This window comes from Bactrocera oleae, chromosome 4 (assembly GCF_042242935.1).
Source record: "Bactrocera oleae isolate idBacOlea1 chromosome 4, idBacOlea1, whole genome shotgun sequence".
Classification (NCBI taxonomy): Eukaryota; Metazoa; Arthropoda; class Insecta; order Diptera; family Tephritidae; genus Bactrocera; species Bactrocera oleae.
In genome coordinates this window covers 43,161,062-43,186,053 of record NC_091538.1, presented here as the reverse complement: position 1 = coordinate 43,186,053, position 24,992 = coordinate 43,161,062, and the positions used below count along the sequence as shown (strand labels likewise).

Sequence of the window (24,992 nt, the reverse complement as noted above, 5' to 3'; positions counted from 1 at the left end):
TATATTTTCAAAAGCACCTGTTGTTCAACGTAACTTAACAAATAAACTTCTTATTTACTTAAAATCCGAAAAGTCTTGTGTTGTGTGTTGTTTTGAATAATATGTATATGTTTATTTACTTCTCTGGGCATGACTAGACAAAACTCTTTGCAAATATTTTCATTTTGTTGTTAACAACAATAAAAACGTTAACTTCGTTTGCACTGAAGCTATAATACCCTTCACAAATACAAAAGATTCGTTACAATACCGTGATTCCAGTCGTTCAGTTTATATGACAGCTATGTGTATGCTATAGTGATCCGATCTGAATTCGTAATGATTACTTCGGAGATTGGATAGACGGAAACGGCTAAATCGACTCAGCTCGTCGCGCTGATTATTTATATAGATACACATATAGTTTATCGGGCCTCCGACGTTTCCTTCTGGGTGTTACAAACATCGTGGCAAACTTAATATACCCTATTCAGGGTATAATAATTTCCTCTAAGTATATGTATATATATATAGACTCGTATATACATATTTCCGCAGTTAATAACTGTGTTTTCATACCATCGCAACCTATTGCTGCAGATATTTTTGTTCATTTAACCGCTATTTGTAACATAATATGTTATGTACCATACCTCAAAATGATTAGGTCAGTCTATCCATATTTATAATAAATTTCGTAGACATGTTGCACTTACTCTTGGTATTGGAGATTGGCAACATCGGACCATTGAGACGCTTAAACAATAGCATTAATCGAAAAAACCTAAAGGAAATTTGGAGCAGGGCATCGAAGTATGATTTAAATATTGTTTTTTGAAAGTGAGCGTGCAGGTTTAATGCACATATCACAATTTTAATTAAAATCATTCATCATACAGTTTTTAAACCGAGAGTTTTGTAGATATTGTAATAAACCTTTGCAAAAATAGTGTATTCCTTCTTGCGTCTAAAAATTGTCGAAATCGGACTATAAATTTCAAAAGGCTCAGATACCAAATATGTGGACCCAGGTGTCTATGGCTAACTTTTTACCGAAAATGTCAGTAAATCTGTGAGATATAGTATTGAGATTCGGAGAAAATATTTTTATTATAACACAACGCCTTTGTATCAAAAATGAATTAAATCGGGTTATTACTTTCCTTAGTCCCCATGTACATTATATAAGGATTTTCAATCAGGAAATTCAGAGAGCACATATTTCTGGTAATAATATATCATAAACTAGAAAAAGTCGGGCCAATATATCCCCTATCTCTCTTATATCTTATATAACCTCCGGTTGGCTTTATACCGTATATATCGCTCTATATGTAAGATAAATTATCAAAAATAGGTGAACGTATAATATTGGATATACTATAGTTTATGTCCCATATTTCTGTCAGTGTGTGAATTATCTTCATAAAATTGCGTGAAAACAAGTTCTCAAATGTACTTGAGTAATGCGAAATGTTAATGCCTTCAGTTAAAATCTTCCCCTAGCCCCAATATACGCGGCATAGTAATTTCCAGTCATTTGACTTTACATCTGACGTAAAGCGTTTATGTCGATCAATATGTGTGATATTTCAACGATATTAAGTGCAATCATCTATTGGAAGTGAAGCTATTGAGTTTTAAGTGTCAATATGTTTTTGTCATCGGTGCGAAAATCAGATTCGAACAATGAGCCAACATTAAATTTTGTTTTAAAATGCACGATGAGCCGAAACCAAAAAAATCGCTCCTGGAGAAGTCAAAAGTGAAGACAATGCTGATTTGTTTTTATGATTCCAAGGGTATTGTCCACAAAGAATTTGTTTCACCCGGCCAAAACGTTAATGCGGCATTCTACCTTAGAGTTTTGAACGTCTCATCGATCGACGCTTGTGGCCGATTATTTGACCAAAAATCACATTTTCACAACCAACCACTACCCGTATTCACCTGATATGGCACCGTGCGACTTCCTTCTTTTCGGAAAAATTAATTTGCCACTGAAAGGAAAGCGTTATACAAACGTGAACACCATTCAAAATGCTTGCATCGGCATACTGGCGGCCATACCGGGCAACGAGCTAAAACACTCGTCCGACATGCTTTTGGACTGTGTAAAAAGCTGTATTACAGCAGAAGGCATATAATAAATTTAGCCCCTTTGGTTAATTTTATATCATATATAGGCTGATCCATTTCGAGGCTTCCTACATTTTTAAAGAAAAAAACACAGAATATTCAAATTTTATAGCTTTCAAATATTAGCCGCGGTTGCGTCTCAGATGGTCCATCCGTTGAGTCCAATTTTCGATGACTCGTCCGAGCATTTCGACTGGTAACTGCCGACTGACACGCGTGATGTTTTACTCCAAGGCCTGAATCGAAGCGTGGAAAAATTCTAACGATGTGATATCACACGATCTTGGTGGCCAATCGATCGGCCCAAAACGTGAAATTATCTGCCCACTGATTGATGCGATGTGTAGGAAGTGGCGCCGTCTTGTTCCATCGGCCCACAAACCACTCCAAAACGTTTTTTTTTCCTAGATGAAATGGCAGCTCTTGAATCTCTTCAGGTTGCTCTTCGTCCCAAATGCGGCAATTTTGCTTGATTACATACCCACATACATCATCTGAACAAAATTTGGCTCGAAAAAGTCAGATCTTCTTGGAACGATTCAAGAGCCCATAGAGCGAAGCGCTGCCGCTTGGGAAGGTCGAACAGCTTTAGTTCTTCCACAAGCTGGTTTTTGTACGCTTTCTATTTAAGATTCCGACTAAAATACGCCAAGTCGTTCCATAAGTCAGTCCAAATTGCTGCAAACGGCGCCGTATCGACACTCCACGGTCTTCGTGTACACTCTCAGCTACGGCGGCTATATTTTCTTCATTGCGTGCTGGACGTAGTCTATTAGGTCGAATATTATCCAATAATGAATGCAGGGTCTCAAAATGGGCACTGGTGTTGCAAACAGTGCGCTCAGTGGGCCGATTATGTTGACAATAAGTTGTTCAGGCCTAAGTCTTTCCAATGTAAAATGCTGAACAATACTAAACAAAAATAACATGACAGCTTTACACAACTAATGCCTTTACACAAAAAAGGCTGTTAAAAAAAGTACCTCTTCTTGGATGATCCGGGTATATCTCAATTGAGTTAATTAACTTAAATTAAACTTTAATATTTCGGGCATGAAGCAAAATATGATTATGACACTTAGTGGGTATATGACGTATAATATAAGTTAATAATATATCAATTTTGATTGTATTCCAATCGATTTCTTCGAATAATGAATAATCAATTATTACGCTAAATTCTTCACCTGAAATTCATTCCCAGCCTTTAGTCTATGCAAATTGCTAGAGTATAAATATTCGGTTACAATCGGACTTAGCCCTTCCTTAATAGTTAAGGTTTTGCTGTTACGCATAACAACGAACATGCAGAGACTACTTTCGTTTGGAGACCAAATCACTCGAGAGCTTTTCAAGTTGGATATTTAAACATCTCCCAAAGTCTCATGTTATCAGCGTTAAAATATATGCTAAATATAAGGTAATTATGTGATTATAAATAACCTTAGCTAAAGTCAGTCAATATCTATATATAACGTTCTGACTAACTACTTGAAATGGTACTGACAGATATTACTACTAATTTAACGCTGATAAATATTATGGTAAATGTTCAGATCTAAAGGGGCTTCAATAACTTTTGATTTCTACAAATAGGTTCAAGCACCAGCGGGAAGAGCCTTTTCCAACAAATTGATTTTTAGGGACAAGTAGTGGTTTTTGGATCTTTATCTCGGACCACCTAAATGTTTTTTTCCGGTCTGAGGTATCGCGACACTCAAAAAGCCAAGAAAAATCAATCTCTCCGACGCTGAGAATTTCGTGTTAAGGCTGCTACTCGAAAAACGTCATTAGTATTCAAAAGTATACCTAAAGATACTTTACTTGCTTAGGGAAAGGTTTACATAAACTATAATTAAAAGGCCGTTATATCGTCTCTTTTAGAAAATTGTGTATTCTTCTCATCCAATTGCACTTTTCTTTCTATCATTTACCGTACATTTATTAGCTTTTACCATAACTTACATGTTAAAGTAACGGGTTTTTAACTAAGCCAATAAAAGTGAATATGTCGATACAACACTGAAATGCTATAACCGCTTGCTATTCTCTCTATAATTAATTACACCTATTTAATTGTTAGTTAAAAACTGTTTGTTCGTTTCGCACTTCTAAATCGAAGACATTAATACTGGCATTACAAAAGATTTCATCATAATTATTATATAATATTATATATATATATATATATAAATATAAATGTAAGAGTGTAGCTACGAATTAGTTACATACATTGAGATATATTTATCGCACTGCCACTTTAGCATGACTTTCATATTCTATATCAGCTGTTTTCGTAGTTTTATGCGGGTCGTGACCAATTATCTCAGACACAGTGGGATTGCTTACGTCTGTTTACAAAAGCAACGTCATTCTGGTCGAGATTTTATCATTAACATAAACTAACTCTTTATGAGTCCATAATCCAAATAGCAGCGCCCACAAATGTAAATAACAAACCTTTCAACCATTTTTAGTAGCGTTATGGATTGCCAAGTTCATTGAAGTCGAGTTCATAGGATAATGGGTTTAATCATTCATTGATAGTAATCAAAATCGATACGGTTTTTTGATTTGATCGCAACATTGTCTACGGTCATTGACACCGTCGATAATCTGCTTTACTACCAAGTGAAATTTTATGTCTACAAATTTTAAAATTATATAACATAACTTAAACACTCATATTATTCAGAGAAATGTGAATTTAGAAATGTTAAAATTCAAGATTCTCTTTTTTCCAAAATAAAGTTTCTACGTTCGACGACGAATATTCTCAATTTTGCGGCTTCATTTTTCGTTCGAAATAAATTCAATGATTAGACCCAATAAATTATGTCCTGAAAGAAATTTGTTGACCTTCAAAATACATATATTTTTTCTAAGAATTTCGACTGACTTATCATCCTCAATTCTCTAAAGCAGTGGTCAGCTCTCGGTTGTTTGTAACACATAAATCTAATCCGTAAATAGCCATAACTAAGCCGCAAATAAGATTTAAAACTATACTTTAATACAATTAATCGCATTAAGTAGGGGTACCTGAGGTTTTAAAATTAAAAAAAAAGAAGTGGCCCCGCCAATATCTGTTCAAGCCCCCAGATACAGTTTGGACTCCAGTGCCCGTGGTTGATTTTTTACCGAAAGTATCGGTCAATGGGTGAGATATATAATTGAAATTCGGATTCCGTCTTTGATCCTTGCAAAAATATAAAATGATTGCTTACACCAGAACTTGGCTTCTCCCAAATTTTTTTTATTTTTTAATTTTAATTTTTTTTTATGGTTTTGAAACATATTTTTCAACATAATTGAGATACAGTTGAACATAGTGTGTTAAATTCTACTAAAATCGATTCAGTAGCTCAGACCCCAGACAAACAAAGTAACACGTAATTTTTTATTAAGAGATATTTTTCCACCTAAAATTTTATTCATTCTTATATATACAAGTATGTATATATATAATTTCCTTTACAGCTATCACTTTAATGAAATGTTACTTAGATATATTCTTAACGTCCTTATAATTTCACTTTACCTCAAATAAAGCTCTCGCCTCTCGTTTTCGTATCTTCCCATTGGTATTTTGCGGAAGACGATCGATGAAAATTATACCAGCATGCAGTTGCTTTTCATCTAATGGTAAGCGTTTTCTGACATGATCCTTTACCAGCTCTGTCGTAAGTTGGGCATCTTGGCGAAGCACTACTATTGCACCGGCCGCATCTCCATGCCTCTCGTCATATACACCGACCACACAGACATCCTCCACCTCAGGCAATTCGTTGATCACCTGTTCAATTTCGGCTGGACAATATTGTACACCATGATATTTCATTATATCCTTTTTGCGATCGACTACATAAAGCATATTATAATCATCGAAATAACCGAGATCCCCAGTATGTAACCAGCCGTCCGAATCTTGAAGACTTTTTGTCTCAATTGGATTGCCATAGTAGCCACCCCAAGTATGTCCAATATTCACAAAAATCTCACCGATTGCGTTCGGTGGCAAATTCTTTCCCTCTTCGTCAACAATACGAGCCTTAATTCCCGAAAGTAATTTGCCTACTGAGGTGGGATATTTATCATCCAAGTTCATCGATAAAAAGCCAGCCTCCGTCATGCCATAAACAAAAATAACTGTGCCTTTTTGAAGTAAACCTCTCAGTTGTTGCAAAGTCGATTGACTAATACAGCCACCCCCAACTAAGAAATTTCGAACGGAGCTCATGTTATCTGTGGTGGCTGCTGGACAAGCAACCAAAGTTGAAACGTGACGTGGCGCAGCTAGTATATAAGAGATTTTGTATTTCTTCACCAGCGCAATCATATATTCGGGGGTATAGGGCTTATTGGTAATTACACGTTTACAACTTCTGATCGCAGAGAGTAAAGTGAAGAAAACGCCAGATACCCAGTCCAAACTGCTGTTTGTGAAAATTATATCTTCGCTGGTTATGAATCTAAAGAAATAATGTTATACCGTTATTATACATCTAAATATAGACTTACATTTTTTTAAGTACTTGGACTTACGAATAATTAGTGCTCAGCATATGCCTCGACATGCATACACACTTAGGTACACCCGTTGTGCCGGATGAACAAAGTATTGCTACTGTCTGCTCACCACCCAACACGAGGAGCTCAGGTCTGTAAAGAGTCATAAGTCAAAGAAGTCTCATATCTGCAAGTTATATTTACAAGTTTAATCTACACTTACTTGTAAAGATTTTCACTTGGTATAGGATTCAACAAGTCTTCAACTGTGGCAACGCCGTCAATATGTTCGGTAAGCGTATAGATTAATGGACTCAAAGAACGAGTGGCTTCATGAATTTTCTCGTAAATTTCGCCATCGCAAAATATTATTTTCGGTGCGGTTATTTGAAAGATCTGACGGATTGTATCTGTAAACAATAATAATTACATATATAGAAATATATGAATGCTTACTCTAATAAAGCTGTAAAACTCTTCCGTTACCTTTATCCAAACCCGAATTTACGGAATGGAAGGGCGTACAGTTCATAAAGCAGCCAATCGCAACCGAGCTTGTATAGGTGCTGTTCTTTGCTACAATGCCGATGACATCATCGTGTCGTAGACCCATTTTCTTAAAATGCAGTGCCAAGCGTGTGGACCAGGTTAGCAATTCACGGTTGGTCACTTCCCGGCCATCAATATCTGAAACCTTATGAAATAAAGGGATTAAAAATCAGCGGCGATATCCAAAAATTTGTACCTGTAAACCATAACTCAAAAGCTCGGTATATGAAAAAAATATATAAAACAGTTTAAAATGATAGTCCTCATGAATTTTCTCGCTGCGTTCATTAATAGCTTCTTCACACTTTGGATATGTGCCAGATATGAGAGAATCTCGCATCTGAAGTTGACCAAACAACTGTCCACTTTCAATTGTACCCAAACATAATATATGTTTTGATGTCACAAGAAAACCTTTATTCAAATATTATTGTTTAGTGGCGCTAGTACATTTAAAATTTGATATGAGCTTTCATGTGGCAAAAAAAAATTGATATTTTGTTAGCCAGTGTTACTTCAATATGCCATTTCCTCAGACCCAGTTTAGCTTAAGCTCGAACGAGACCAGAGATTGGTGTGAAAACATCAATAATCTTAGGAACTATCGCAAGGCCTGAGTCAGCATTTACCCTTCGTAAATATGATAATAATAACCAATAACTGTCGACAAAGTACCCGAATATCACTTTATTCCAAGTTAAACTGCTGGTACACGAATAATTAAAACTTAGAAATATTAAATAAGCGGTTTCTTAGAAAGTTGTCTTTCCCAATTTTTACAATATATTCATATTTGAAACTCAGTCGAACATTAAAAGGAATTTAACATGAATACGCGGTACATACGGAATCCACGGCAACTTTTTTTACCAAATTCCGAAGAGAACTAACCCAAAAATGCTCGGTGTTACCCATTAAAATCTACACTCCTCCACGATAATCAACATAAGACACCAGTAAATAGCAATCGACCGGCCAGAATTTAATTGGCCAATACTGATATGGTCACCAGGGACGGTCGATGATTTCTTCTAACAGTGGCAGAGAAATACACCAAACACAATCACAAAGAAAAAGAGAAGGCACAAAAATAGGACGAAATCAGTATAGCTGGTGAAATCGAAATCTTGTAATGTTAACTGCTTTATTTCTTCATATCTCTAAATAATATTCTTTTTCCTTTTTTTTCTTCTTCATAAAAATTCGTAGGTATTTATTGTCACTTTGTAATATTTTTTACAACTAAACTCACTTGGCAAACTCTGCTTGGAAAATTCCTCAAATTTCTATAAATAATATATCCTAAAGAGCAGTTGAAATCGTAGAATAACGGTGAATTCGTACTACACCACACTCGTTCCTTATTATCGTAAAAACACTCTGAGGTTTCCATAATTCAACTACAACTAATCTCTCGCACAAACGATATAAAATTAACTACAATTTATCAATTTGTTGTTCCTTAAATACCCTCGCAATGCTAACATAAATTAGCAGTCGGCCGTGGCAGCGGATTAAATTAGTTTGTTACTACTAAGAATTTATGCATTGGTTTGAAACGCACTACTGCTATCAAGTGAAGCAAAATTTTTAAAATGAACATCTCTACGCCAAAAGATTACCATACGAAATGTTCTGCTACGTATGCTTCTTTGCTCTCCTTTAATTCTCTATTCATAGAAATATCAAAATGCGCTCACAAACTATGATAGAAGCGCACTCAAAACCCATCGTGGATTGTTGGTGCTGCATTAACATGGTATGAAATATGGTTTTTGCACTGTGAAATTTGTGCTGATAACATCATTTACGAGTGTAATATAATACGTGATACATTCGCTGAGATGACTCTTAATCTACAATATATCTATGTACTAGACATATAGTATAGTAAACATGTTTACCGAAATATTATTAGCTCTTCTAAATTTTTTAAAACACCTGGGAACGAACTTAATAGCTGAAGAGGAAATGCATCTTGATGCTAATATCACAGCCTAGTCTCTGGAATTGCAACATGAGCTGCTCAATGTGTTGAATGTAGTCCAGAGACTTTTTATTTCCTAAGAAAATTTGTCATGCAATCAGTAAAATGTTCATCATTTATTAGTTCCCTGATTTGAGGACCGTCAAAAATACCAGCTTTAATTTTATCTTTGCTCAATTTCGGAAATATTTTACTGATATATTTAGAACAGTCTCCATCCTTGTTTAGAGCTTTTACAAACTATATTATCAGAATTAACTTTATTCGAAGAGGGGGTAATACAGGTTGGTTGAAAAGTGAATAGTGCTCACCAATAAATAGCACTACTAGCTCCAAATTTTGTTGTGAGAACACATGCATAGTAATTCTGTCAATTAATTCTTTGTTTACAAGCCATTTGAAATTGAATTTCTTTAATATGGAAAACCTTCAAAACGCACCGTTTTGGGCTGGTGAATTTAAACGTGGTCGTACTTCTTTTAAAGACAATCCACACGAAGGACCACCAAAAACCGCAACCACACTACAAATGATTGAGCAAGTTCATAATATTGTTAGCGAAGATCGACGTTTGACTAGGCGTGAAATTGAAAATACCCTAGGCATCTTAGACGAACGATTACTTCATATTTTACTATTACTTATGAGAAAGCTGTTTGGACATTTAGTGCCGCATACATTAAAAATAACTGGATCGAAAACAAATTTCTCAGCATAATTTTAAGCGTTTTAAGCAGAATATAACCGATTTTTTGCGTCGTTTTATAACTATGGATGAGACTTGAATCTACCACCATGATCCTAAATTGAAACAAGAACGTTTTAAGCTCCAAAGCATGTGAAGTAACAACTATCAGCAAAGACATTTATTAATGAGTTTTTGGGATGCAAAAGGAATTTTGATCATTGATTACCTGCATAAAGGTAAAGCAATCAACTCTGAATAAATATTTCAGCTTTTTGAATCAGCTTGATAAAAAAGTTCGTAAGTTCATGCAGCACAAAAAATAATTTTTCATCAAGGCAATGCACTTGCTCACAAAGGTGATTTAACAACGACAAAATTCAACGAATTAAAGTACGAATGGCGAAAGTATCCACCGTATTCACCAGATTTGGCTCCCAGCAACTACTACCTTTTCAGAACCTGAAACAATTCTTCGTGGAAAGCGTTTGTCGTCGAATGAAGAAGCTATTACAGCCGTAGACAGGTATTTTGCAGAGATTACGGAAAGTCATTACAGGAATGTTATAAAATTATTGGAGGATCACTGGAATAAGTGTATTGAAGTTAATGAAGATTATATTGAATACAAAAATTTAATTCGTTCAAAACAGGATTTTTTCATTTCGAGCGCAGAAACTTTTCAACCAACCTGTATAATGCGGTCTCTGGCTACTAGAGGGTATTCATCACATTCATACTACCCGGTACTAAATTCCTTCTCCAAGGCCAAACTTTTTTAGTCCAATGTTCTGTCTTGGCTCGGCTATCCCATAAGCACATGAAACAAGAGTGTTTATTTATGAAATTTGGTAATTTTTTGCCCTAAAAGTTAATTCAAGTAAGCCGAGTAACGAAATTTTAAGCAGTACCTGTATCACTAAAACTGGAGCTGCTAGAAAGAAACTGAGTGTAGATATGAAATCAGCGAGGCCAAAAGAAACAGCCTAGAAATTTCATAAAACAAAAAAGTTTAATTTTGTTTACCAGTGTAATGTCGTCTTTACTACTGTGATGTGTAAAGTGTGATAAAATTGGACCGAAAGGTCGAGGTACTCCAAAACAAAAGCAAATGAGATATCGATTGTTATATAACTGCGCAATTCTATCCGACCAAGATATGATGGTTATTATCATTGCCAAAGAAAAACTGCCGCAATATCAACCTTGATTTGAAGAATATCTGTAGTTACTTTGCCTCAACTCTAATAACAACATAATGAGTAATCCATACGAGTAATTAAAGTATGCCAATGTTTTTAATTAGTGAAAACCCTTTCTAACCAACGTAATAAGCCATATTTTTGAATTTTTTATCTTTAGCACCTTAATCTTATACTAACTTACCTGACTGTGGACTTTTTAACTTATCTCACCATAATTTATGTTTGTTAATTTAGTAAACAAAACATTTAAGTGTTTGGCAAATGTAACCAGGGTTGAGAATTTTTATACTGAGAAATTTGAATTAAATTATTAAAAGTAAGGAAGGCTTAGGTTCGGGTGTAATCGAACATTTTATACTCTCCCAAGGATCAATTCCGAGGATATACTTTCAGGACTTAGCAAAACTTTTAATCAAATTGAAGGTATTATTGTCCTTTCTGAATTTGATTTCAAAATTGAGATTTCTTACATGTTGACTGCTAGATGCGCATTAAAGTTAACCGGCTGTTATACTTACTTCAGGTATATGTGGGCTAAGGGAAGTATTGACTGTTTGACCAATTTTTGGCACAAAGGTAAGGGTCATCATGACCATATTTTCCTTAAATTTCAATACTAGAGCTCATAGATTGACCGATATGTGCACTGGGGAGCAGTTATTTGGTGTCTGGGTCCCTGAAAAGTTATAGTCCGATTTCCACATTTTTTAAGAGTAAGATGAAATACCTTGAGGACATTATTTGTGCAAAGTTTTATTCCGATAGGTTCATTAATGTTTGTTTTGTATACTGTAAAGTAAAAGGATCAAAGATAATTTACAAGGTTGTTATATGAAAAGTAGGCGTGGTTCTCATCCGATTTCGCTCAATTTTCCAGGGTAATATTAGAATGTTTATATGACCTCGCACAATTTCTTTGAAATTCTTTTAGTAAGTCCTAAAACCCTTCCTTACCATCTTCGTTGTGAAATTATTTGATGTTTATTCTGTAAGTTATCGCACTTTAGGTAGTTTTCAACATAACCGTTATATGGGGAGTGAGTTTTATCTGATTTTACCCATTTTGACAGTTTATAAAATAAATGCTAAAATAAGAACAAACGTTAACTTCGGTTGCAACGAAGCTATAATACCCTTCACAAATAGAAAATATTCCTTGCTTCAGATTGTTTGGTTTGTATGACAGCTACATTTAATATTTATCCGATCTGAACTATTTCTTCGGAGATTGCACCATTACTTTAGACAATAACTTCTGCCGAAATGAAGTCGTGAAGATAACTCGTGAAATAAAAAAGTTTTCCATACAGAAACTTGATTCCGATCGTTCAGTTTGTATGACAACTATATGATATAGTGGTCCGATATCAGCGGCTCCCACAAATGATCTGCTTCGTTTGCGTAATTTCAGATCGATATCTTAAAAACTGAAGGAGTATACAGACGAACAGACAGACAGACATGGGTAAATCAACTCAGCTCGGTACGCTGATCATTTAGACATATTTTATAGGGTATCCGACGTTTCCTTCGTCTCGTTGCATACTTAATATACTCTGTTCAGGATATTAAAATTTCTTAGCAGCAAGTTTGGTTGATTTATCTTAACGTTTGGGAGATATGTACATTTATAATTAACGAAGCGGGGCCAAACTCACTTTACAAAATTTTTTAGTTTACAGTTGTCTTTCACTACTGTGATTACTTGAACCAAATTACATTTTTGCTTATAAATTTAGTGCTTAACTAGTTATGTATTTAAACTCGTCTCGTCATCCTGATCATTCATATATATAGGTTGGTTTCTGCGCTCGAAATAAGAACATTCTCCAATAATTTTATGCCATCCCTATAATGACTTACCGGAAACTTTGCAAAATACCCGCCTATGGCTGTAAAAGCTCCTTCGTTCGATGGAAAACGCTTTTCAGGAAGAATTTTTTCAGGTTTCTGAAAAAGTAGTAGTTGCTTAAAACGTTCTTGTTTCAATTTAGAATCATGGTGGTAGATTCAAGTCTCATCCATAGTTATAAAACGACGCAAAAACTCGGTTTTATTCTGCTTAAAACGCTTAAAATTATGCTGAGAAATTTGTTTTCGATCCAGTTATTGTTAATGTATGCGGCACTAAATGTCCAAACAGCTTTTTCATAAGTAATAGTAAAATATGAAGTAATCGTTCGTCTAAGATGCCTAGGGTATTTTCAATTTCACGCTTAGTCAAACGTCGATCTTCGCTAACAATATTATGAACTTTCTCAATCATTTGTGTTGTGGTTGCGGTTTTTGGTGGTCCTTCGTGTGGATTGTCTTTAAAAGAAGTACGACCACGTTTAAATTCACCACCCCAAAATTCAACGGTGCATTTTGAAGGTAAGGACTCCTTATACACTTCTAAGAATTGGTTATAATTTCCTTTGCTTTTAAACCCTTCAAAATAAAACAATATAATCACTTCGCGATATTAAATTTGTTCCATATCAGATAAGGAGCTTTACCATGGTCGGGGGTACTCATGCGACTCGTACCGAGGATTAACATGACTGGGGGCCCAGTCTCGAACGGAGCTTACGGATATATGGCACCCTCTGTAATAAGATACCCTTACTTGCGTAGCGGGGGCTATGCGCAAGCGGACATACTTTCCTCACACATTCGTGGGCCCTATTATGAGCCTTTACTTAAACACAACTAACAAAACCAGAAATACAAGGCAGCCCGGATCTCCATTAAGAAAGCCGGTAGGAGCTAGTTTCTACAAAAAAGAACAGCATTCGGAGCAAGCTCGGCAACAACTAGCAAGAGGACAGGAGCGAAACTTGGTCCCGATGATAAGTCATACCAAATTTGAAGCTGGAACCGCCAGTAAAGGCAGCCAAGCGACAGAGGTCAGCTGAAGAGGCTACGCTGTCAGCGAAGAAACCGAAGACAGAGGGCGTAACGCCCGCAAAATAATTTGCATAAGTGGCCCGGAAGCGAATAGTCGCTGGCATACTGAATGAGGGAGATCCCGAAGGAAGTATCCCCAGAGCCCAATGGAAATGGGTGCAGGCTGCGCTTACTAATGTGGCGCTGGAAGTGTTACTAAGCAATCCGAGTCCGCCACCGTTATGCACAGATGCCGGCCGGTACCAGAGCCAAATCAAAATTATTGCATGCGACGACGAGAGATAGGTCGTATATACAAAGCTGCTATAGCCACGGTAGGGTAGGTATAACCCGGTGCAAAATTGGTAGCAGTGGATAAAATGGACATACCATCCAGACCAAGGGCAAGGGTATGGATGCCGGCTACTCCATCACAGCCGGACCAGATTATGCAGCTCATAAGAGCCTGCAACCCGAGTCTGCCCACGGAGGAGTGCACGTACGTCAAAGCATTTGAGGACAACGTAGCAGAATCTGGCGTGGAGACCAAAAGGTCCACGATGCAGATTCTGCTGTTACTAATGAAAGAATCCATCGAACCGCTGGCGAAAAGTGGTGGGGAGATAAACTATGGATTCACGAAAGTCAGGATAACACCCGACAAGTCGGACGCCGATGCTGCATACTATCTAGCATCGGAGAACGAGATATGCGAAGTAGAAAAATATCCTATGGAGTCCTCGAGCGATGAGGGAAGTCTAGAGCAAGGTGAGTGTTCTTCCGGGTCTGAGCCTTCTGCCAGACTCTCAAACTTGTATACTGAGAGAGAGCTTTTAAGCGACTTCCATTTATTACAAGAAACCGACAAGAAGTACTGGATATCGTACTTATGTCGGAAGAACTACTTAACAGGGTATCCCAGAGTCCTTGAAGAACATTCCTTTTCGGATCACCGATATATTAAATGCATAATAGAGGAAAGGGCCGATAGGGGCATTAAACTCAGGAATCATAGGAAAACGAACTGGCAGGTGCACATGCTAGAGTTGAAAAAACGTTTCATTATGATTCTGCCGTTTTAGCCCAAAAGTAAGGAGGATTTCGACATCCTCGTTAATTGATTCACGGTGGTCTCCTGAACCTAAAAAGTTACACAAAGAATGCAGAAAGCAGTTCAATTTAGCTAAGCAATCCCAAGGCGAGGGAGTCTGGGATAATAACTACAACCTCCTTAGGTCATACAAAAAGGAAGTTAGGAGAGCAAAAATAAATTCTTGGAAATATTTTTGAAATGATATCGAGAGCACAGCGGAAGCGTCTCGACTTAGGAAAATAATGGCACAATCGGTGCATAGCATTGGATATCTTCAGAAGCCAGATCACAGCTGGACGGTATCCAGTGAAGAGTCTTAAGGCCTACTTCCCAGATAGCTCTGAAAGCCATACAGTGGAGTATACACAAGACAGTGAAGCAAAGTTAGACACCACTCCTATAGATAGTGTCAGAAAGCAACGTAGGCTGGGCAATAAATTTTATAGTTACCATTCTTAAGGGGACGCTGCAATAAAACTATATCCCTTCGCTTTGTAGGGAAGTCAAGGTAATATACATACCTAGGGCAGTCAAAAGCTCGCATACATGTCCAAAGGATTTCAGACCAATTAGCCTCTCCTCATTTCTTCTAAAAACGATGGAAAGGGTAATAGAATTACATATAAGAAACAAACTAAAACCAGAAAAGTTGGCTGGTTTGCAGCACGCGTATTCTAAAGGAAAATCCACAGACACAGCGCTAAGCACAGTGGTGATTGAAAATCTCTGGAAATTAAAGAATAAACTCTATTTGCCTTCTTAGATATTGAAGGAGCCTTCAATAATATCCAGCCTGGGGCCATACTGAGTGCGCTTAAGGATCTGGACATGTCTGAACCTCTTAGAAAATTAAGAACAGATGTTCACGAGCAGGTCAATAATTTCAACGCTGGGAGCGTCAACGATGTACAGATCTCTCCAAAGGGTACACCTTAAGGAGGCGTGTTATCCCCACTTCTCTGAATCCTGACAATGAATAAGTTATGGTTGGATCTGGAAAAGAAGGGGTACATGTTGTAACCTACGCTGACGATTTGGCAGTTTCGGTTAGAGGTAAACTCTCGTACACGCTTGCCAACCTCGAGCAAACAATTTTAGATGATATAAATCGTTGTGCCATATCGTGCGGACTAAACTTAAATGCTAGTAAGACGGAGCTGTTATTGTTCACTAGGAAACACAATACTCCAGTATTAAATAGTAGCAGACTAACAATTGGAGATAAGGCAAGCTACTTAGGACTAATCTTAGACAGGAAGCTTTCATTGAAACCAAAAGCAGGCACTAAATTCGCTCCCCATAATTGCCTTCTCTTCCAGAGAAGAGTGGGAAAGAGACGAGGTGGACAAGAATGCAGAAATAAGCATCTATTTAGATGGATCTAAACTAGATAATCGAGTAGGAGATGGTGTATTTTAACTGCAGTGTCTTCCAAGCGGAGATCACAACAATCAAAGAAAGCATTGTTGTTCTGGCAAAAAGTGTGCTCAAATCAAGAAGTATATTTATATAAGGTTGTCAAATATCTCCCTTCCGCTTTTTTGTCTTTTGAATTTCGCGGTTATGTACAAAGCGCTACAGAGCTCGTATCTGGCAACACTATACATAATTTGAAAAGTCTTGACATAACCTACAAAACAACGCTATGCATGATTAGTTTGGATATTGCGTTCAACAGTTATAGACGTGTAAACATGGAGTTCACTAACGCTGAAATTCGCGCTATTTTAACGTTTTCCTTCGTTAAAGGCAAATCCGCTAGAGAAACGTTCCGTGAGATTAATGGTGTTTTGGGGGATGGTACTCTATCACTTCGAACCGCGGAGGAATGGTTTCGCCGATTCAGAGCCGGTGAAAACGACACAATGGATAAGCCAGCCGGCGGAAGACCTGTGACGACAAATACCGATCAAATCATGGAATACATCGAGTTAGACCGGCATATGGCATCTCGTGACATCGCCCAGGAGATGGGAGTTAGTCACCAAACCATTTTGAACCATCTGCAGAAAGCTGGATACAAAAAAAAGTTTGATGTTTGGGTGCCGCATAATTTGACGCAAAAAAACCTTCTGGACCGAATCAACGCCTGCGATATGCTGCTGAAACGGAACGAACTCGTCCCATTCTTGAAGCGGATGGTGACTGGCGACGAAAAATGGATCACTTACGACAATATCAAGCGAAAACGGTCGTGGTCGAAAGCCGGTGAATCGTCCCAAACAGTGGCCAAGCCGGGATTGACGGCCAGGAAGGTTTTGCTGTGCGTTTGGTGGGATTGGAAGGGAATCATCCACTATATATATGGCCAGACGCTTAATTCTACCATCTACCAAAAGAGGCTTGTGAAAAGTGGCTGTCCGAATTTTTCGCAAATAAGGAGTGGGGCTTCTACGAGAAGGTATTATGAAGTTGCCGTCTAGATGGAAACAGATCATCGAACAAAACGGCGCATATTTTAACTAAATCCGATCACTGTAACACTTTTTATAAAGCATTGAATGAAGAGCAAAACAGCGGAAGGGAGATACCAAGTGGCTTTGAAATCACTGAAGTCTCCTATGATTTCGTGAAAGCTAATGAAAGAATTTCTTGATATCTTAGAGGATCTAACATCCTACACTAGCCCTGCAATGGGTTCAGGGTCCGCCTGAGTTAAGCGTACGCTACCTACCTGCAACCCACCCTAATACTACATATTAGCGTTCTATTCGCTTAAAACTAGGAGGCAAACAAAGATTTCCACTATTTTTATATTATTGTACATTTCCCATAATCTTTTTATCTTAAATGTTGTTTCTACAACTAATGACCGTTGTTATCTGTTCTCTGATGATACTCACTCTTTTGACTTAACCTAAATGACTGAGCACTTTCTTACTCACTATTTTCGCACCAAGCGTGTACAAATATTTTTCTGATATTAAGTTCATATTAATTATATTATGGAACTGTTAATATTTACTTGGTACAATTCCCACGGTATATATAGGTGTGTTGACGTATTTTCCAGAGATATGGCAATAAGATCAAACAATCACAATGACAACGCGAATTTAATGAAACTAATTATTTATAATATTATGTATTTCGTTATTCACTTAAAACTCCACGGTTTTGTCCAATGTTTACTCTAGTGAATAATGCGCATCCTCAGAGACGCCGTACAGTTCGCACCGGATACGCTATTGCTACCATCGCGGAATTGTGCCCATCCACTTTATTGAAGGCTTTTTCGGAAGGATCTTGGTTTGCCGATCCAACTCGTGTATGAATTAAAGCCGAACGTTCATCAAGCGTCATACGGCCAACGGCACATTTAGTTTATTGAAGGAAACTTTTGGTGAGCGCATTATATAGCGTCGTTTGCCTGTCACGTGGCCTCCGAGATCGTGCGATTTAACACTGCTGAACTATTTTTTGTGGGGTATGTGAAGTAGCTTGTCTACGCAGATAAGCCAGAAACGACTAACGCTTTGGAAGAGAATATTCCGTGCGTCATTACTGAAATATGGTCCCGATTGCGGCAAAAAGTTACCGAAAATTGAGCTTCCCGGCTGGAATTTATTCAAGCTGGTCACGGCACTCACTTGCCTATTAAATTATATGCACTTTATTTATTCTTAAAAACCACATGTCTAAAATAACACCCTTTATTTTCCGTCCATATTACAAATTTCTAACATAATTCCCATAAATGTGAAGGGTGTGCTAAAATCAAAGACAACATACTCCGAATAATGTACCTTGCACTACTATTCGTAATACCCGATACCCCAGCACAGTCAGCCATAAAAGCTTCACTATATTCACCACCACGTCTCAGTGAGTAATATGTAGATAGGAATAAGCTTTGCGGGAAGGGCTATTGAAATAGTTCGTTGTCGGGAGCTGTGCATCAACTCCAGTTTCAAGCTTCCCAACCTCTGCAAGGCTGTTAAAGCAGAAATGGTTAGCATTAAGGTAGCAGAAGAGGTACTGCCGTATAGCGAGACTTCTTCATAGAAATGAACATTCATTTGATTAGTAGAGCGGCTATACTTGTCTTGAGCATCATGATAACTTTTTACTAGTATAGGTGACTAACCACAGCAGAATCGGCAGGAATTGTTAAACCTTCTTCTTACGTTTTGCGATGGGAAGGCTTGTCCTCAGTTGTACCTGACTCACTCTAGTTGTAATTGTTTTAACTGGTCAATGTCCAAACGGTTTTCACAAGAAGGCAAGCCAGGTTGTGCTTATTATCAACACGTGTATAGTGAATTTCCTGATCAAATCTGATACAAATTGAATCTCACACATTGTTATGTTAGATGGCTGATCCCTTACAATCTTAGCGGTGTCACACTTAGGCTATTTTGTACTCTTTATTGTGAAGGCAATTGAAAAACTCCTGTGGTTGGGTATCAATGTGCAGTGAGAACTCCTACAACCGTTGCAAGGGGGTCTTTGCTGAGAGCGAAAAGTTTATTAGACCTTTTACGATTTACCCTAGGCCAGAAGAACCTTGCGACTGCACAACTTCTTGTAGTTGACCAGCGCAGGCTGGTCCCCTTCTAATCGGTCTAATCATATATGCATTAAATAAGGAGTCTAAACGTCTATTCACAAGTATTGAGCGTAGAGTCAGCGAGCTCAATGCTAATATCGCTGCAAAGTCAACACCGGAGGAGGGAAGACGCTGCAGTGAGCAGGACGCCTAAACCCGAAGCTGATGGATAGTTCTCGACAGTGGACTCATTCATTAACCCTCCCCGCAAGCTCACTGTAATAGAAGTAAAATGCTAAAGTTGATTTATTATGAGCTCAAGGCCTTTTTGTACACCAGACCAAGTGTTCTTAGCGCTCAGTTTGCTAGTAATAAGTCAATGTTAATTCAAAATTATTTTTATTTATTAAAACTCTATCCAACATTCAGCATTACTTGCAACTGCAAATGATTCACTGATACCTCAATTCATTCAAACAATTATTTACGTTTATAAAGATTTGCAATTACATAATCATACATATGTAAGTAACTACTCAACTTCAGTCCTGATAAGCTATTCTAGCAATCGAATTAATTACTGCCATATTTTTGCTTTCAGACGCACACACAAACGAAAAAGTATGAAAATCAGAAATCTTTTAATTAATTTCACGCACCGAAGCGTAAAAACTGCCAGTAATTCGAGGCTCCTCCAGCGCCTGACCCGCCAATCACCCCACCGCTTTCGTAACACGCTTCCACACCTGTAAGGCGGCAATTGAAGGCGAAACAACAGTTGAATTGACTGCATAGTTGTGTTTTTGTAAAGTGGCAACACTAGTGACAACAACAACTGGTGCATCACAAGATTATTGTGTCAGGGTTGCCAACGCAACAACGCGATTTTGTACAATTATCCACACGGCAACGCAACGCCCGAAGGGATGACAGTACAGAAAGCACAGCAGCAGACACAGTAATTTGACAACGGGCGAAGTACCAAGTAACATCACACCTGGATTCCAGGCTTCGTTCTTTTTTGGAGCGCTGGCAATAGCAACGGCACTTAATTACTTTAAATGCATTGTGAGAGTGATATTTTTTAACAATTCGACGATGACTGCATTTATCACGACACTAAAATTGTAAAATATTCACTCACACAAGCGGCATACCGGAGAAGAACTTATTGTAACTATGTGTGTGCGCTTGTGCAAATGCCTGGATGATACCGCACAATCACGTGTGTAAGTTGGTGCAAGTATCAGGTAGCGCAAACCGCACATTGCCAAAGTAATGATTACATACGAGGCAGACGCCGTGTGCCAAGTGGCGGTAGCATCAAGTGGTTGCAATCTGTCACTCGCCGCCACAAATGACTGGCAATGTTCCAAGCGTGGAGATGTGCAGATAAAGTAATATCTACTCCATTTCATTGTGGTTTTTCACATTATATTTTAAGATATGGTAACATTGTTGTGCGAAATCCCTTACTGTAGTTGGTGTGGTATGTTATGAATGTGTTTTGTTGTATTCTTTACATCCAGTTGCTACAGACAATCCGAATTACCAATTTAAGCTTACCCATTCTTTAAGCAGTATATTATTTAAGGGGTTCAGGGTAGTCAGAATTTTCAAAAAATCAATTTTCTTTTTTTTTGCATAGTCGTTAAGTGTAATATCTTGAAAATATTCTCTGAAAATTTTAAGTTGAGCCGATAATTACTTTTAGAGTTATTCGACAAATAACAAAGAGCGCTCGGGCACTTCAAAGGTAGCTAGCGGCAGCTGCAAGAAACTTTAAATGCGTTTTTCTCAAAACTATATTGTTCGAACTGTTGACAACAGTATTTCGAAAACCGCTCAATAGAATTTTAATGAAATTTATACAGCTTTTAGAATACATAATAAACTCGTGCCTGATCGAAGGATTTTCAAAAATTTAGATTTTTTTAGACCAATTAACTGTTGATTTTTTCCCCAAATCTAGAAAAAAACATTTCCTGAGGCCGCTATTTTTGTTAATTTTTGAAAAAACAAAAAAAGCTTCGAACATGATTATCTATTTATAAAACTAATTTTTTTTCATCCGATTGATTTTATATGAATCTCCAAGGACATATGATGGTCACCGTAAGGACCTTTTTTTAGAACTGGGTCAACACAGACAGCTATAACTTTGGAAATTAAATTGAAATTTGAAATTTTCGTGACTTCAAGTTAAATCATTGTATAATAATGCCATATTACTACTTTTGTAAAATAACATGTATTATTAATAAATTATTCCCAAAATCGTTGGTTCCGATCAGACTTATGAAGGCCATACATATACCATATGATGAAAAATCACTGATGAATTTAAAAGTTTAATCCATTTTGAGTGATTTTCTGGTGAATAATTCTATAGTTTTGTTCCACCAGAGCAGTGCCAAAGCGAGCAAAGAATTCAAATATATGTTTTAAAGTGCGGCGAACTTTCATCCGAAGTTACCGACTTGTCCAACCGAATACAAAGGAGGTTTTTTTAGATATGTGGCTTTTAAGAAGAAATAAAACGCATATAAATTAATATTAAAATGGCCGTGGCCAAAAATATTGGCCACGCCACAGACCCACGACGAGAGGTAATGTGCTCACAGTGTCATTAAAAAATGTATTGTCTCGTTGGTTGTATGATCACACATCAACATCCCGCAATCCAGGCACGAAAAAGTCATTAATTATGGCTCTATAGCGTCCCTTATTGACTGTAACATTATCGAATTCATTTTTAAAGAAATATGAACAAATGATTTCCTCCGCAAATAGAGTATACCAAACAGTGACTCTTTGAGGATGTAACGACGTCTCAACAATGGCTTGTAGATTATCATCACTCCAAATGCAACATTTTATATAAAGTGAAAGGACGGAGCTCTAATCAGAGATTAAGGTATGCCCAACTCTCATGTCATTAGAAATGAGAGAGCAACTCACCTACCCGACTTTTACAGTTGACTGGATGGAGTAAGTTTTGACCAGAGATAAAGTTTTAAAGTTTCGCAACTGGGAAAAAGAGACGAGCATACTTTTTTCAAGAAGAGAAATAGTACGATTCAGAAAATTTTTATCAGGGATTAAATTATTAAAAAGAAAAGCAGAACGCAGCAAATATAATCGTAAGTACTCTTAAAGTAATTTGCGAACATAATTGAAGTAATTTAAATAAACTGTTAGTAGTGCAAAAAAATACCTAAAATATTAAACAAGCCGGTGTTTTTTAACAAACAGTGTAAAATTTTAATGAAATTATCGATAGATTCCGATATTTTGAAATTTAAATATAACGTTAACGCGTTTAATTTAACAAAAGATCGGATTTATTTCATTAGATAATTTTATATGTTTTGGGTATTTTTGCAATATATTATACAAGTATATATTATATATGTAGTTATTTTATGTTATTATATATATTTTTTTTTTTTAAATAGGCGTAAATGTTGGCTCAACCTAACATGGACTTAATAGTTGAGCCTACATTTAACGCCCCAAATTCTGCATTAGAAGAACCAATTTTATTGGGGTATGAAGATTTTGGTCCCCAAATTAAAGAATCCACCTCAACTGCAAACAGTGCATCGAGACAGCCTCTTCCTATTATTGAACGAGAAGATAATATAGAAATTTTAGAACCTCTTCCAGTTTTTGAGGAGAATATATATATATATATGTGGCGACACCCACATTAAATGTATCTTTAAATTTATTTAATTCATGCGTTCACAGGTTAATATTAAGTTCATTTATATTGGTACAACTAAGGGTTAATTTATCCTACATTCTACTTTACATTGTTATCCTAAGAGTTACACTACTGCTATCTCTCTTACATACATTAATTAAGCTATCATAATAATGCATTACATATTGAGAGCATCATGACCTGATGCTGATCACCGTTACCTAAATACGCATATAAGATATTAAATCCTAAGCTAAGCATGTCAGTTGGATTTTGGCTATCACGTCGCCCAGACAAGGATGGCCCAGACGTGTATTAAATAAACCAAGATACCACATATATAGGGGTCTGACAGCAGGAAATGAGAGGAAGAAGAAAGTGGGGGAAGAGAATAGGGGTTTGAAATTAAAGTTGGATGAAAAAGAACAGGATAATAGGAGTTTAAAGGCCCAGTTAACGAGTAGCTTATTTAGGGAACAGTCAAATCCTCTTTCATTAGTTTGTAGTAAAGTTCCTCCTCAGTTAGGTGTTTGTATTAGAAATAGTTTTATAAATAGTAATCGCCGTAGCTACGGTCAGCGATATGACAATTATTTTCAAACTATAGCTTTGGGTGCATTTATTCGGTCGACAGTTGCTTATCGTCACATAAAGCACCAATTAGAATTTCTCTCCGAAAGTACTTTGGGAAACTTGGTTACGTACTGGTCCCGTTTTATGTTGCACCCAAAGCAGCATAAATCGTTAGAGATTAGTAGTTGGGAAATATTTTTCGAATAAAAATTTGTGCCGGTTTCATGTAATGAAAAGTCACTGTAATGTCATTTGCAGTATTTTCCTATCATACTGCAAATGATATTACAGTGACTTTTCATTACATGAAATTACGATAGGATAATAGGTGTTGAAGATTGTGGCGAAGAAAATCACACTTCGAGATTAGCCCCAACTGCAATGATCAGAATAGTGCAAGGTATAGGTTTAGACCCCAGCATAATGAGCTAAGTTGATTTAGTCATGTCCGTCTGTCTGTCTGTCCGTCTGTCTGTATATATACAAACTAGTTCCTCAGTTTTTAAGCTATCGATCTGAAATTTTGCACCTGTCCTTTTCTCACAAAGAAGCTGCTCATTTGTCGGAACGACCGATATCGGACTACTATAGCATATAGCTGCCATACAAACTGAACAATCGGAATCAAGTGTTTGTATGGAAAACTCTTTCATTTGTCGAGGTATTTTCACAAAATTTGGCACGGATTATTATTTAAGGCAACAATTTAATCTCCGAAGAAATTATTTAGATCGGGTGACTATAGCATATAGCTGCCATACAAACTGAACAATCGGAATCAAGTGCTTGCATGGAAAACTCTTTCATTTTGTTGAGGTATCTTCACGAAATTTGACACGTATCATTATTTAAGGCATTAATCCAATCTCCAAAGAAATTGTAAAGATCGGATGACTATAGCATATAGCTGCCATACAAACTGAACAATCGGGATCTAGTGCTTGTATGTGAAACCCTTTCATTTGACGAGGTATCTTCACGAAATTTGGCACGGATTATTGTTAAGCCAACAATTTAATCTTCAAAGAAATTGTAAAGATCGTGTGACTATAGCGTATAGCTGCCATACAAACTGAACAATCGGAATCAAGTTCTTGCATGGGAAACTCTTTCATTTGATGAGGTATCTTCACGAAATTTGGCACGTATCATTATTTAAGGCATTAATCCAATCTCCAAAGAAATTGTAAAGATCGTGTGACTATAA

General features: G+C 36.9%; 1 protein-coding gene and 1 pseudogene across 2 annotated transcripts; one reads left to right on the top strand and one right to left on the bottom strand.

Annotated features, from left to right (window-relative positions):
- Positions 1 to 5,337: 5,337 nt before the first annotated feature.
- Positions 5,338 to 8,620, bottom strand: LOC106624198 (uncharacterized). Of its 2 annotated transcripts, none has more exons than XM_036362627.2 (5): positions 8,429 to 8,620; positions 7,114 to 7,321; positions 6,851 to 7,037; positions 6,664 to 6,780; positions 5,338 to 6,590 (listed from the first exon to the last, which is right to left on the bottom strand). In XM_036362627.2, exons 1-5 carry the CDS (start codon positions 8,567 to 8,569, stop codon positions 5,651 to 5,653), a joined length of 1,593 nt encoding a protein of 530 aa, XP_036218520.2. In that variant the 5' UTR covers positions 8,570 to 8,620; the 3' UTR covers positions 5,338 to 5,650. The 2 variants fall into 2 exon arrangements, with proteins under 2 accessions (XP_036218520.2, XP_069964071.1); XM_070107970.1 differs by lacking the exon at positions 8,429 to 8,620 and adding an exon at positions 7,373 to 8,346.
- A 13,827-nt stretch (positions 8,621 to 22,447) lies between these two features.
- On the top strand, positions 22,448 to 24,557 carry LOC138857057 (uncharacterized; annotated as a pseudogene).
- The last annotated feature ends 435 nt before the right edge of the window (positions 24,558 to 24,992 follow it).

Excerpts from the sequence above, each read along its gene's own strand:
- LOC106624198 (XM_070107970.1), bottom strand. The coding sequence starts at position 7,516 with ATGCGAGATTCTCTCATATCTGGCACATATCCAAAGTGTGAAGAAGCT. Across the intron at positions 6,781-6,850 it reads CCAAGTGAAAATCTTTACAA|ACCTGAGCTCCTCGTGTTGG; the intron begins GTAAGTGTAGAT and ends GACTCTTTACAG. Across the intron at positions 6,591-6,663 it reads ATGCTGAGCACTAATTATTC|ATTCATAACCAGCGAAGATA; the intron begins GTAAGTCCAAGT and ends TTATTTCTTTAG.